General features: G+C 33.1%; 1 protein-coding gene and 2 pseudogenes across 1 annotated transcript; 1 reads left to right on the top strand and 2 right to left on the bottom strand.

The window, feature by feature from the left end:
• The window catches only part of LOC146950433 (uncharacterized), a 66,932-nt pseudogene that overhangs the window by 10,918 nt on the left and 39,538 nt on the right, over positions 1-16,476 (bottom strand).
• Positions 2,913-4,717, bottom strand: LOC146950438 (coumaroyl-CoA:anthocyanidin 3-O-glucoside-6''-O-coumaroyltransferase 1 pseudogene; annotated as a pseudogene).
• Positions 10,307-11,966, top strand: LOC146950437 (malonyl-coenzyme A:anthocyanin 3-O-glucoside-6''-O-malonyltransferase-like). The gene has a single exon (XM_085746359.1). The coding sequence runs from the start codon at positions 10,429-10,431 to the stop codon at positions 11,842-11,844; it is 1,416 nt and encodes a 471-aa protein (XP_085602485.1). The 5' UTR covers positions 10,307-10,428; the 3' UTR covers positions 11,845-11,966.

Genomic DNA, 16,476 nt, shown 5'->3' with positions numbered 1-16,476 from the left:
ACAATAAATTTTAAAGTGCTCCATGGAGTCATGTTTGAGCAAAAGCAGATGAGTGATAATGATATTACTTGTGAGAAAGCGTAAGGCCAAGGTATTGGTTTCCTGTTATTCTAGGTTTTTAATAAGAATTTGAAACTTGTACTTTGCACAAAACATATATCATTTAATTCTTTTCATAAACATAAATATTTTTGAACCACTTAGTACTTAACATAAATGTGAGGTAGCTTCAATCTGTTGTATTTATGCTGGATACCGATAATCACCGTCTAACTTGTTTTAGTTATGTTAAATCTGATAATCATTTTGAATTGTTTGAAAGCATGGAAAGGATCAAGGCACTTTTTGAATTGAGAGTAACCTACTTGACCACATAAAGCCTACCTGTGAGAAGAGCGGGTATTTGATACCCCAATCTGAGCCTAATGAATCAAGTCCTCAAACATGAATTGTCAATATTCATAAGCACAATGCTTAGTGAATTTGTCTGAAATTTTTCATAAATCCAGTTCATGCTTGTCTCTGAAAGGACTTTGATAATTTTTAATTTGTTGAACCCTTAACCTCTTTGTACTTTGTCCCTTGCCTTAGGATAGGGGAACATTCAATTAGAGTTTTGTTGTATTCAAGTTGGGGAGAAAAGGAGGCATTATATGTCAAGTTTATGGTGAAATTGTTAAAATAACCTGACAACATTGAATCAAAGAAAAAATTGTACATTTGAAAAAGAAAAGAAAAGAAAAAGATGGAGAAAAATCAAAAATAGAATAAGTTGTCAAGGTTATAAGTTTGATTGTTAACCACCAAAGGTTGTAATTCTTGGTAGGGAAGTATATGGATTTCAAGTTGTGATACAAAAAAATGTTCCTCTTTGATAGGCTTTCTGATCAATTGCCCCACATATGACATTTCTTTTGTAGCCCGGCCAAGTTATAACCCTTGCAAGACCTTTTGATCCATGCTTTTATGCTTTTTGAGACGATATTTGGATGGACACCTAACTTAAATAGGATGTTAGCATGATTGTTGGATGTGTGTTCATTACCTCACTTATTGTTATCATATCATTGCATTTACTTTTAAAGAAGTGTGTTAGGTGTGGTTCATAGATAGATATGTTTATGTTTTGAAGTTTATGATGTATAGTTTGTGCTTAGGACATTTTTCGCATTCAGTTTGAATCTAGAGTAGCGGAGGACTTCATGCTTGTCCACGCGATCTTATTTGAATCACCATTTGTTTATTTTTGTTTTGAATTGTTTGAAACCATGTTGAAAACCTTGTCCAAAGCCTTGTTAGTTTCCTTTTCAATTGATTTGTTTGAGGACAAACAAAAAGCCAAGTTGGGGAGAGTTTGATAAGTGTTTAAAAGTGATATATTTCATATAGGAGTTTAGGCATTTTAGTGACTTGTTTTGCAAGATTCTCTATGGAAAACTCCAAATATTCTGTTAATATGTCATTTATGCTTTTGAGCCTTATTCTACCCTTTTTGTGCAGGAAAATACAAGCAAGGAGCAAGAAAAGTCAAAATTCAAGGAAGCCACGCCATTAGCGTGTCCTACGCTATTAGCGTGAGGAAGAAAAGCCCAAGGTCAGAAGGGTACGCCAATGGCGCACCTGGAGCGTGAATCTGGAGCACTTGTGAAGAACACGCCATTAGCGTAAGCTACGCTATTAGCGTAATCACTCCAGAAAGGTACGCTAATAGCGTACCTGGAGCGTAGCAGGCCATGAAGAACCACGCCATTAGCGTGAGAGACGTTATTAGCGTAATGAGTCCAGAAAGCTACGCCATTAGCGTGGCTGGAGCGTAGAAGCAGGGCAAGACCAACGTGGCAGCAGCCCATTGGCCAGATTATAGGCCGACTTACCACGCTATTAGCGTGGCAGGCGCTATTAGCGCAGGTACAAAAACACAGGCCCATATAAATAGAATTCTTACCTCTCTTTTAGGTCATTCACTATTCCATTGATATTTTTATACATTCTAAGAGAGAGGTCAGAGCTATTTCCAAGAGAGAAACACAAAGCAAGTGATTAAGGAGTAGATTCAACCCTAGATTCATTGAGACATCAAGGATCTTGGCATGGAATCTTCATCTTTCCTTCATTCCTTGCATTAGTTTACATGTCTATGTGTAACTATCACCTTCTTTGTAGTGTTGAGGTAACAATCAAGCTATTATGTAATCTTTTGATCTTTTAATACATAAGGTTCTAGCTTAATGATTCAATATTGTTGTTATTCTTGTTTTTAATGCTTTCAAAGAGATTCAAGATGATTTGGACACTAACTCTTGAATCTAGAACTAGAATAACAATCTATCTTATGTTATATCACTCTTGACAAGTTTGTAAACCTTTGATAATTACTTTTAATCAAGATTTTAATGCTTTCGGATACTTAATCAGGCTGGACACGGTCGATTAAGTTATCCGATCGACTTTGTTATCGTTTAAGGGATTTGGACACGAATGTTTAAACGCTAACTTAGAAATAACGATGTCGCTTTGGACACGAAGGATGTTGTAGAAATGATTGTAATAATATTGGTTATAAAGCTAGAGTCTGTTAATCGATCGAGAGATTGCTGCTGTTATGCTTGCTCGTTATCTTATACCGCAAGCGAAATAGTTCGATCTCTTCTCGTGTTTACTTTATTGTCATCTATGGATATAGTGTTACAAACAAACATTTTATAAATGATATATATACTCCCTGTGGAAAACGATCATATATATACTCACGTGTACATAGTTATATGACATGTAGAAAAACTACATCAAAAGTATAATTCATTTGCAAATACGTAGAAAAATTTGGAAATAAAAGCACAGATTTGAAACATGAAAAAAATTGACAAAAAGAAGGAATGACTTAGAAAAACAAAAAATAAAGGACAAAATCATTAAGGGATCACACTTTTTCATGTAAGTTTTTAGGTGGTGTTTTTCACTTAGTGTATAGAACAAAAAAACTAAAAAAATTACAAGTTGTTAAATGACTTCATTTGTTTTAGATGTAGAAGTAGAAGATAATGATTTAGATTTCTCTCTCTTAATCTTATAGTTCTATGGTAGTGTTGCACCATGTATCTGCTGGAGACGTTAGTAGAAATTTCTTTCATTCAGATGCTACAAATATCACTAAGTTGTTCTTTATAGATATTGAGGAAATTAGTCATTTGAGACCTCTCAAGAACCAAACCAACCTCAATTCCACCTCCACCATCTCTACAATCAGAAAGAGAAATCGAACCGAACGAATCAATATGCACTGCATCAGATTTCTTTGGTTTTCCCCATCCAAAATCAGTCTCATAAACATCAAGTTTAGGTGACCCAGCAACCACTACAAACGAGTTACCTGGTTTTAATGATTCACTATAATCAGGTATCAACGTTTCAACTCCTAACAAATCATCACTCTTAAAATCTCTTATCTTCTTTTCAATACCGTTTGAAGCCACAACAATCCCATTTTTTCCAACTAACTCATCTCTCTTTATAGCCACAGCATAAGATGCAAGACAATTTCCAAAATAAGTTTTTGGTAATGAAAATTCAGAACGATCACGACAATCTGCCAAGAATATATGAAGTAGACTAGATCATCACCAGTGCAATCACGTTTACTTTGCTCTGATTTTACCATACAAAACCAAATCAAGGAACATGTTACAACAAAAGTTGACATGTGCGGTGTTGTTTCTTTACTTTTACCAACAACCCATCTCTTTAGTTTCTGAACTTCTTCACGACTCAATACTAAACTAGTTCGTACCTTGTTAGCGTAAGCTGCATCTCGAACGAGACTTGTGGATTCCATGACTTCCAAAACAAAATCTTGTATTTCTTGTAAGTTGGTGAGTTTAGGAGCCGTTGGGTGTTTAAGCACTCCATCTCTTTCATGGGAAGGAAGATCAAGAGGCGGAGAGTATTCAAGAGACAAATTATTGTTGTTATTGTTTTTTGCTATGGCTTTTGAAAGAGAGGCCCAAAATTTCATGAAATGATGAAGTGATTTACCGTCTGCAGCGACATGGTTGTAAGTGAGGCAGATAGAGAAGCCAGAGTTTGGTAGAATGGTGATTTGAATGGCCATGAGAGGAACGATACATGTACCGTTTTGTTCTGTATGAGGTGAAGGCAAGTTAGGAACAAGATGGTGCCAATTTAGAGTATCTTGTGAATCAGATACGAGGATGTTGAAGTCTGCTGAAGATTCGGCAACGGTGAAGGAGATAGAGTCTTCATCAAGGTAACGTATATAAGGAGGGGTGTTATGGGAATTTGGAGGGATGATGAGGTTGGAGGAAAAAGGGAAGAAGTGTTGGAGGGTTAAGGAAAGTGAGTGTTTGAGAATGGGAAGTGTTGTTTGTAGGAAGTGATGAGTTGGATGAGGAAAATGGTAGAAGAAGATACGTTTAACAGCGGATTGACAGTAAAGCCATGAAATGTCGAAGAAAGTGAGAGGGAGAGTGGTTGGTGATGGAAGTGAATTGGGTGGTGGTGCAACTTGGCTATGTTCAATTACCTTCAACATAACTGTGTTGTTGTGATTAAATTTGGTCTCGTGAGTTATGTTCATGTTTTGTGTTGTTGAAAATAGAAAGAGAATTGGAGAAAGACTACTCAATTTGGAATTTGCTGCCAATTATTGGTCCCACGTAAAACTAGATGAGGCATGTGTGTTGCTCACTATGAAGCCCGGATACTCCAAAATGGTGCTGTACCCGTGTCGGATACGTATCGGATACCGATACTCCGCGGATACGTATCCCAGAAGTATCAGAATGATTTAATTTAATTTTTATTTAAAAATATATTGGATACCTTAAGGATACGTTAAGGATACTCCCGGATACGTATCCCAGAAGTATTCGAATGATTTAATTTAATTTTTATTTAAAATTTTTATTTGTATTTTGATCACAAGTATTAATTTTTGTAAATTGGGATCATTATATTGGCCATTACTTGAAAAGGGTGACTATCTTCATACTACCTTGGTATCATCATAGTGCAGGTTGGTGAATGATCCATTGTATTTTGTTTTAAAGGATATCTTAGTTGGTGAATGATCCATTGTATTTTGACTTGGTGTAATTAGTTTTAAGATTTCACGCTATTTATTTTTTGTGCGTTTATGTCTAATATATATATATATATATATATATATATATATTAAAAAAAATTGTAAACGTATCCAAGCCGTATCGTATCCTAAATTTGAAATTTTTGACGTATTCGCGTACCCGTATCGTATCGTACCCGTATCCGTATCCGTATCGGGGCTTCATAGGTTGCTCATGTTGTGTACTATTATTTTGTCAAGAGAAAAAAAAAATATAACTGGAGAAAGAGAACACAATTTGGAATTTGTTCTCCACTTGTCCCACCAGCACACAATATTTGGTAAATGAAATGTTAACTAGTGTCCCAATGCATTGGTTAAGGAAAACAAACGTGTAAAATTTTACATTGAAAAAAGTATTTTTTTTATGCATTTAAAAGTTTGATTATACAAGTTCAAATAATCTTTTAGAGACATCAGTTATGACCCATAAATAAAAAGAACTATGGAGAAGGTATCGTTCAAATTTTTGTCTTGTTTATTATCTTTTTAGGGAAATGTTAATATAGGCCCTCAGACACATATTAAGAAACTCAATGTGTAAATTTTATATTGAAAATTGTGCCAAATTATTTTATAAAAAGTTAAAAAAAAAAATTCCAATAAATATTTCCTATTTATAGAATCCTTGATATGTACACATATTAGCATAACTCATCTTTTTAATACAAGAGAGTGGTTATATTTGAACATCTTTAAATTCTCAATGCTAGTTCAACATTTTTTTTTCTTTCTCTTTGTTTTTGTCGCATCACCAACATATCATATTTATTACACTTAATGAAGAGTATTTGTGTTCAAATATAATTATCATTTAATATATTTTCATGCAGTTTGTGAAAGGTTTACTTGAGAAGTATAATAGAGCCCAACAAAGAGAGAAAAAAAAAATCATCGAGGAATAAGACGGTTTTCTATCACTAAAGCAAGAAGAGAGGAGATGAGACCGAAGGAGAATGGGATCCCCATTGGAAAAAGGAAGAGAGATAGAACATATTCCGAATTCAAAAAGGTAAGAACCGTATTCCTCAGACTTTTTCTATCAAGTAAAAGGTTTGCCAAATGTGAAAAGTAAATAAATTTTTAACGTATTCTTCAAAAAAATTAAAATTTCAAAAATGGCATTGCATCTTCTTTTACATTTGTTGTTTGATTAACGGATGTAAAAGACATTTTTGTTAGTTTTAAGACTTCCTCCAAACAACACTTCTCATTCTCAAACCTTCTCTTTCCTTAACCTTCCAACACATCTTCCCTTTTTTTATCCAACCTCATCGTCCTCAAAATTTCCAAAATTACCCGCTTTACATATACTTAACCTTGACACCCACTCTATCTCCGTCACCATATTCGAATCCTTGCCAAACTTCGACATCCTCGTATCCAATTCAAAAGATGTATACCAAAATCTGGTTTAACTCTAAATTATATTAATCTTCTTTATCATATAAGCTTATAGTATTTTTTTCGTAAAGGTTCAAACTAATCATCGATAAAAAAAATATAAACTAAGAAAAAAGGAAAAATATCAGTTTTTATAAATAAAATTAATAGCAATGCTATATATCAAGAAAGATTTTATCAAGAAAGATTTAAGAATGACATGGCAGAATAATCACCCTTAGATTTTATCAAGAAATTGTTCTGAAATTAATGTTAGCCAATAAAATCTCAGCTTGACCGGAAATCATGGGGTGGTGCGGAAATCATGGGGTGGTGGGACTGAAATCTAATGGTGATTATTCTGCCATGTCATTCTTGAATTTTTCTTGATAAAATCATTCTTGATATCTAACATTTTCCTAAAATTAAATATTTGCAAAATAAAATTAGTATCTAATGAAGAAATTCGGTAAAATGACAAATTTGACTAACTATTGAGATTTTATTATAGACCAATTTTTTTTTTTAGAAGTATAGACCAAAGTATTATTATAATAAATTATTTTATTATAGACCTAATTATTATTTTAACAAATTTGGTCTATATAATAATTTTTTTCTTTTATTTTATTATAGCCAAATTATTGCTTTTAAATATTTAGGACGAAATAATTCTTCATGCTTTTTTCTAAGGATTGGTTTGGGCCTTTATTTTATATGTTCTTTTGTAAAATGCTAAATTTAGTTAAGAAGATTATTAGAGACACATTCCTTGTTACACTTCTTTCGACGCACTCTCAATTATTGGGATACAATATCTAATTTTTTTCCTTCTACCCTTCCGTGTTTACCTGTGAAGCCCCGATACGAGATACGATACGGATACGATACTGCACCGATACGTCCATACGGAAAAATTTCAAAAATCAAGATACGATACGGCTTGGATACGTTAATAAAAAAATTATATAATTAAATGTACAATATAATTATAACCATTTTTTTTAATATGCAAATATATTAACAAACAAAAGAAACTATGAAAGTCATAGGCTCGTAGCACATAAACATAAATATAAATAATATTGATGATTAAGAGAGTGATAATTAGTCAATTACATACACAATATAACCCAAAAAGAGCACCATCAGTGTTATACTATATCCAAAAAGAACATTGTTAGTGTTATTCTATATCGATCCAAAAAAGAACACATCGGTACTCAAGAGTTAAGTTATTTTAGTTAACATTAATTGGAAAATATTTGGGCAGGTATCAGTGCAGGATAATTATTGAATACTCTCCTGATACGTATCGGAAAGTATCGGATAATTATTTTTTTTAAAAATAAAATTTAATTTTCGGATACTCTCCTGATACGTATCGGAAAGTATCAGGCAGGTATCAGTGCAGTGCAGGATACGCAGGGGATACGATACGTCATCCATTTTGAAGTATCGGGGTTTCATAGGTGTTTACCGATGAAAAATTTTATGTGACAAACTATTTTGACAACAGTATGACCTCTCCTCAAAAAAGAAAAAACAATATGGAAGACCTACATTCTTCACTGTGTACATAGGATGATTTTTGTAACACAAAATTTGAGTTGTGTAACTAGCCAATTTCACAACTTCGTCAACTACAAAAATGTATTTAATGTGATCGGAGGATGCAAAAGATGGAAAAATTATTTCGCATTTTATTTTAGGAGCGATGAGCAAGAACGTGTGTTTCCATTATAATCAAACAAACATATCTTTTTAGGGACGAACGAATTATATAACCCATTTTATTATAAGGAAAATGTCACTAACCGCAAAGAGCAATGAGTAAAAACACACAACTACACACCCCATTAACAATGGAAAACTTACGCACCATTCGCGTACATAGTCAATTAAAACTAAACACTTTAGGTCATGCCGTTTGACCATTAGGAATAGTTTTGCCTATAAATATTCATCTTGTACAATTTTAGTACACAATTTTATCCCTTTACCATTTTGGCTTTATCTTTTTTTTCACATGTATTTCTTATTTTAGTAACTAAAATTCCAAAAACAACGTACTTAACGATCTACTTGAGTAGTTATGAAACTTGTAGTTAAGGGACATAACTCGTTTATGAGTGTCGTCATTTGAAGAAATAGAATCACAGTTGATGACTATCAATATCAATTGATACCTCGACTAAATCTCTAGTTTGATGAAAATTATAATTAAAAGATTTAATTACAGTTTTTGTCCCCCTATTACTACTAAATCATGAGGTTGATCCCTATATTTTAAAATCACCCAATTTTGATTCATTATTCATCAGATTTTTGACTTGAAAATGATGATTATTTGACATATTTTAAGGGTCATGTTAACAAGTGTCATTAGGGCACTTGTTAAAAATTCAAAATTAGAAATGATTGATGAAATTTAGGTATAAAAAATTATTTTTTGTTGTTTCAATGTGTTGAATGCACAATTTCCAAGTTAAAGTTTCTATTTTAAACTTCTTAACAAATGCTCTAAGTGCACTTGGATATTTGTTAGCATTTCCCATATTTTAAATGAGGTGTTACATCTAAATGATGTAAAGTGATCAACAATCATGAAATTACTACAAAACCCATTAAAAACTACTCTCTCCGTTCCTATATTTAAACATCCATTTAACTCTATTTTTGTCCCTAAATGTAAACCTCTTTTTAAATTACTAAATGCATATTTTTTTTCATAAACATACCTCTAATTAATACTACTAACTTGTCTTGAAATATAAAAAATCAAATTTAATACACATACAAACAAATGATAATTTGGTAATATTAACACAAAAAACAAACACATTAATTACATCAACTTTTCTTAAAAAATGTGAAAAATGCAAAGGGACTTACATATAGGGACGGATGGAGTACTATTTTAACTTCAGTTTCACCATTAGTACAAAAATTTGATAGAATAACCAAAATTAGATGATTTTAAAAAAGGAGACTAATGTTGTGAATGAATGGAAATAGAGGAAACAAAACAATAAAAGGATAGGATATGGCTTGTAATTAAATAGGAGAGTATATTTCAATTAAATCTTGAGTTTCTTACTACCCAGATTAGTTGGGTGACATGGTTTTTTGGTGATATGTGTGATATTAGTGTATTTTAAATTGAAAAGAGTGATAGATGAATGGTTAAAATAAATTATTTAAATGGAGGAGAATGATTCATTAAGAAAAAGATAAAAACAATGTTGTCAATATCACCAAAAATTATGTAAACCAAGTGCTATCCCTTGCTACACTGCACGTCTTAACTATAGGACAAATTCCATGACTTTTGCCATGGGAAAAAGAAAAAAAAAAAAAAAACAGCAAAAAACACCGAAACGACGACTTGAGTCTTTCACTAATATTTCCGAAATTTCCATGTTTGCTCCCACCCCTTGCGAAGAACTTGACTCATTCACAACCGGAAAAAGAACAAATAAATTATACAAGGGTTCATACTTTTAGACAAAAATGTTTGTGTGGCTTAAGTATCTTTCGTGTGAAACTGTTTATATAGACTAATCTGTCAAGTCGTGTAGAACAAGATAACAATTAATTAACGACAAAAATTTCTCTCAAACTATTTCGCTTGATTCGAATCTAGAACCTCTTGTTAAATTGGAAGAGACCCAAACAAACTCATCCTAGTGCTCTTGCCTTGTATGTGTCTATTTAAGTAGTTGCAAATAACATATCTCATATAAAAAAAGTTAAAAAGTACCATAATTACATGTTTCTTTTCGTTTGAATTTCATTTGAGCTATTCAGCAATTTCCTTTATATTATACTTTATACATGCATTACATTTCTTGAAAAAGTTGCTACTCCTATATAGCTTGCATCACATCCTTCAATTTTCACAAATGGCATATCCTACACAACAATATCATAAACTTATTGAACAAACTCAAATTATTCCATCATCAACAACAACTTCTCTTCCTCTCACATTCCTTGACTTGCCTTTAGCTGGTCCAATCTATGTTAGACGCCAATTCTTCTATCACTTTCCTCATTCAACCAACCATTTTTGCAAAACAACACTTCCATCTCTCAAACACTCTCTTTCTCTTACTCTTCAACATTTCTTCCCTCTTGCTGGAAATCTCATCTCTCCACCACCACCCCAGAAACCCTTTATCCTTTGCACTCAAAAAGATTCTGTCACCTTTACCGTCATCGAAACCTTGGCGAATTTCAACCATCTTTCAGTCAATCACCACCCCAAAAATCTTAAAGACTATAATCATCTTGTTCCAAAATTAACACACAAAACAACCTATGATGATAATGACATTGAGAATAACACATTCATTTTCCCTTTGTTGTCTTTGCAAGCTTCTGTTTTCCCTAACCATGGTCTTTGCATTGCAATCACATATTGTCATGTAATGGATGATAGTTGTTGTAATCATTTCATGAAATCTTGGTCTTTTATACATAGAAATTGTGAAGTAGCTGACTTGAAGTTAACACCTTGTTTTGATAGAAAAAATTTGAGGGACCCAAAAGGGCTTGAGAATGTTTTCTTAAGAGACTATTTTGAAGAAAGAAAAACATGGAAGGATAAACTCATTGGTCAAACTCAAAGTCAAACTAGTGAAGAAGAGTATGTAAAAGCAACTATTGTTTTTGCAAAAGAAGAAATTGAGAGAATGAAAATATGGGCACTTGATCAATGGAAGAAAAATGATCATGAAGTTCAAGCGCCACAATTGTTATCTAAATTTGTTGTAACTTGTGGTTTCATTTGGGCTAGTTTGGTTAAAACAAGATATAGAAATGAAAATGATAACGATGATGATGAAAAAGAGGAGTATTTTCGTTTTGCAGGTGATTGTAGAGATAGACTTGGGTACAAAATACCAGAGGGGTATTTTGGGAATTGTCTAACATTATGTCATGCAACGGTGAAAAGAAAGGATATGAAGGGGGGAGATGGTTTTGTGAATGCTGTTAAGGTAATTGAAAGGGCAGTAAGTGAAATGAAGAATGAACCTTTTAAAGATGTTGGTGAATGGAGGGATACATTTAAAAAGATGTATGAGTTGGGAAGTGTATTGTTGGTAACAGGATCACCTAAGTTTAATGTTTATGAGACTGATTTTGGATTTGGGAAAGCTGTTAAAGTTGAAATGGTGCATTCGTTTAAGTGTATGTCTATTGCTGAAAGTGGAGACAAAGAAGGTGGACTTGAGGTTGGGTTGGTGTTTAAAAGTGGGGAATTTGAATATTTTTGTTCTATTGTTGAACAAGAACTTGAAGCTTTGAAATGCTAACAATGGTGCTACCATTGTCTTTTAATTAGTTTATGCATTTTTTTACTTTGAGAAATGCTTTTGGAACACTTTTTTAAACAATCGACAATGTATAAAACTACAACTTACTTTCTGTTTTTTAATATTTTTGTTTCCCCACCTTGCGTAGAATATAAAGTGACCACCTCGATTGGTCATTTTTTTTCTAGTGTTCAAAGATCTCTTTTATTTTTCTATGCAATTCTCTATAACACCCTACTGGGTAGGGATGAGAATAGGCTAGGCCGAGCTAGGCTTTGCAAGACCTAAGTCTGGCCTGCCATATTTTTTTAAAGTCTGGCCTGCGTCCTGTCACAGACCTACTTTTTAGGCCTGAGTCTGACCTTCTGAAAGTCTGATACGGCCTACCTGCCTGTTTAAAAGTCTATTATGAACATCTTTAAATAAGCAATGTGATCTAAGTTTAAATGGATTGGCGAACTAATAGTTCAATTATATTAAACTCTCTTTTCATAATCAACACAAGGTTTTAGGGAATTCAACTATATATTGTATCATATTTCTATTCTAGTTTATAATAAGGAAAATGCTAGATATCAAGAATGGATTTTCTTGATGAATTCAAGAATGACATGGCAGAATAATCACCTTTAGATTTTAATCTTATTTATTAAAGTTTCATAAAAAAAATATATATAACACCCACCACACCATGATTTCCGGCCAGGCTGAGATTTTATTGGCTAACATTAATTTCGGGACAATTTCTTGATAAAATCTTTCTTGATAAATAGCATTGCTCTTATAATAATACATTTATATATGCAAAAAAAATTAATATATACTAATAAAGCTTAAATTATTGAAAAAGTTTACAAATTTATATTTTAATTCAAAGTACAAAATATAATATAATAATAAATAATATTATTCTTATTACTTAAATAGGCCGGCCTAATAGGCCTAGGAGGCTTTTTGAGAGGCTTGTGGTCTGGCCTTTTAAGCTAAATAGGCTTTAAAAAAAGCCTAGGCCTTCTCTATTTAAGAAAAAAGCCTGGTTTGGCCTGTCGTAGGCTAGGCCATAGGCCCCTGTAAGCCGGCCTGGCCTATTCTCATCCCTACTACTGGGGAGGATTTCTAGAGTAACTCAATAGGAGGATTCTCTCAAGAAGGGTAAATCTCGCAATGTTCATTTTGTTGTTTCCACTTCTGACATGAAGTATATCAAAAGAAAATTTCGCCAAGGAAAATATCATTTTAATGACAAGAAAGGGGGGATTGCAAATATCACTCTCTTCTGTCATCATGATTCATGTCCATGTAACTCGAACAGCTTAGGGCACATCATATTTGCATAAATAGCAATAAGTTCAATGTCGTTCCGCATTTGTACTTTTTTTTTGAAGAAGCTAAACTAGCCCACCTAAATTGGCACTGGAGAGAAGCGAACCTGAGACCTCGAGGAGGAGCACACTCCCAGATCACAAGTCAATACCACCAGGCCAATCCAGGTGGGTTCTGCATTTGTACTTAGATGACATCCTTCGCTTCACCTCTCGTTTTCTTTTTCCTAAGCTACTTTCATAGGATTTCAAACATCGATCAAAATATGTATCCTCGTGTATCATCTTTCAGTCTCACTCGATGTTCTTTTCATCATACTCCAAGAATTCTCCTAAAGGCCGGTTATGAGAAGCGGTATCCCTCTCAGTCACAATCACCTTTTGGATATTTATTTTGAGTGTAAAAGATCAATCAAAATTTGTAGAACCCAATTGAAGTTTTACTCTTTGTATGACACCGTAAAAGCAAAAGCAACATAATATGTCTTCTCGGTCGTGGTAACCCTAACTATATCAAAGAATTACATTTTGTACAAGTTGGTTTTATAACTGGAATCCATGATTAAAACTGTCATAAAAGTGTTAAGAAACTTTATAGATTCAGAACGAGCTCAAAATATGTCCTGAACAGTAGTAGACTCACATTTAGTTATAATGAAATAAATATATTTGTACTCCTCCAACTTTATGACCAGATGTTGTATCTTTAATTGATTTGTGATCTCTGATTGACTTTCTAAATCTTTGACGCGCATTGTATACTTGCTTTAATTTTGTCAAAAATTATTTTCTTACCCTTCAAATTGATGAGAATATGCTTAGTCTGCACCAAAATCTTTGTTTGGTCAGCAATAACCATCTTGTCATTCTCATTTAATTAATCCACAAGAAGGTGACCATCTAACTTTGACTCCATTTTATAGTTGTGAACTCTATTAAGAAAAATCAACCATCGTTGATTATATTCCTTCTTTAAATAACGACACAACCTAAACAAACATCCACATTTCCTTGTGCCCGTGTCTCAAGCTTCAATTTCTTCTTCTTGGGTGCTCTGCATTCACCACTCCTTTCACAAGCCAACACTAACATTGATTTTTGGTAATTGGATTTTTCTATAATCATTGTAAATCCCGCATTTATTGCTTGTCGATGAACCCAATTAATCATATCACCTTAGGCTTTCCATCTATATCTCTAATGAAAAAAATGGCATTGTGCCCACTTCATTATCATGAAGTTTGGAAACACTAGAATCAACAACAGGAGAAGGTTTCACATCAACGAAAGCTTCAATAGAAAGTTTCACTTCAACAAAATCTTTCCCAATATTTAGTTTCACATAAAATGAAGCTTCAACCTTAGACGATTTCAAATCACAGAAGACTCGACGTTATTTGGTTTTTACTCAACAACTTTATCAACTGTATTGTCAACCACAAAATATTGCAAAAAAAAAAGTATCAATAATTATTTCAATCATTCAAAGCAAACAGATGGAAAAAAGTGCAAAAATAATATTGGGCAACAACGACACTTATCTATCGTTGCTACCATCGACAGTTAAATGTCATTGACCCCAACAGTAGCTAACTGCCATTACGAGTTCATGTTATAATTGCACAAATATGGTAGAAAAATCAAACAATGGAAACATATTCAAAGATGCAATACATGTTTTTGAGTGTGGAAACCTTCTAGCAATACTAACTCAATGATTGAGACCAAAATTTTGCAAAAAAAAAATTAAAAAATAAAAAAATTGAAATTTGGTGTTTTTAGATGGAAAAGAGAGAAAGGTTAGTGAATGAATAGTGAGGTGGAAGAAAGTTGCCTTATACATGAAAAATGTAGGAAAGACAGTTAACTGTTGTTGCCGTACAATCAACAATAGTTAACTACACATGAAAAATGTCAAGAAAGACAGTTAACTGTTGTTTCCGTACAATCAACAATAGTTAACTACCATTGAGAGTACCGAACGACACTTAAGTACGGTGGGGGGAATTGTCATATATCCGAGGTCCCTGTGAGCTAAATTGAAAGCTTAAAGAGCAATGTTCTAGACATTATGTCGAGATAACTTCTCAATCTGTACCCAGTCAAAAATATTCTATCGAATATATGCTTCCGACGATAATATGAGGAAGTGGGTTGAGAAACTAGAATTATGCTCTTCTCCCATAAAAAAATTGCTCGTGCCAACCAAACTTCCAAAAATACCCCTGTGTGACTTAAGTCACGCAACCTACGTGAGTTAACTCACACATGATTTATAACTAGCGTGAGTTAACTCACGCAGCGTGACTTAAGTCACACAGGGGTATTTTCGAAAATTTGGTTGGGAACGAGTAATTTATTATGGGAGAAGAGCAGAATTCATTATCTTATCTTCCTTGTCTTATTTGGGCTTCGGCCCATCTTCAAGTTTTAATGAGTTGAATAAAACGTGAGCAACTACTTCTACTCTCAACAGATTTCTTAAGAACTACACCCCCTCTAAATTTACCAATCTAGACAATGAAAAAATACCGTTTTTTCTAACGTCCGAATGAAGAAATCCTTAAGTATGATGAGAGTGTCTTTTTTTTAATTTTTGTTGTTGAAAATGATGAGATTGTCTTTTAAGAATCACAAATTGGAAGGAAAAATAGTGAAAAATATTGCAATTTCAAAAGGGAAATACTTATAGCGACAAAGTTTATCGCGACACGCATCACGATGGTATTTCCTTAATACACCTGCTCCACTTTTTAATATTATAGCACCCATGATTTGTATGCAGCGGACAATTCAAAGGCTGGAAATAATTTGTGATAAATCCGGGATGTCTTTTGTCGGGATAAATAGCATAGCTCATTTCAAAAAACATAGTTGAAAACTCCAGTACGTTATTGGCATTTTCCAAGCTATTTCCTTGTCTTTTCACTAGGATTTTCCTTCCACAATTTAAATTCGTATATTAGAAAATTAAATAAAAATGATAATTAACGTATATACGATACTGTTCATTAAAAAAATTAACGAATTGTTGCCAAAAACACTGATTATATTTTGTGTGTATGTATTAGTTAATGTTAACGCGTGTGCAATTGTTGAAGTGCCAACATTGCAATCTTTTGTTAATTAAGTTTCCTATTGGTAAACATTTGTTAATTAAGTTCCCTATTGGTAAACATTAGTGCGTCATCATCATGTAGACTTTCAAGGTATATATATTGAGAGCAGCTTCGTCTTACGTGTAGCTCAGCCATGCAACTCTACTCAACCATTAACACAACAAAAAATAATAACGAAACAAAGCCATGCA

Source organism: Medicago sativa, chromosome 2, assembly GCF_051527215.1.
Source record: "Medicago sativa cultivar Bolivia chromosome 2, Bolivia_mono, whole genome shotgun sequence".
Lineage (NCBI taxonomy): Eukaryota > Viridiplantae > Streptophyta > Magnoliopsida > Fabales > Fabaceae > Medicago > Medicago sativa.
The sequence above is the reverse complement of the archived record's forward strand: the minus strand, read 5'-3'. Positions and strand labels throughout refer to the sequence as shown.

What these genes read in the sequence shown, in the direction of transcription:
- LOC146950437 (XM_085746359.1), top strand. Translation starts at nt 10,429, where the DNA reads ATGGCATATCCTACACAACAATATCATAAACTTATTGAACAAACTCAA.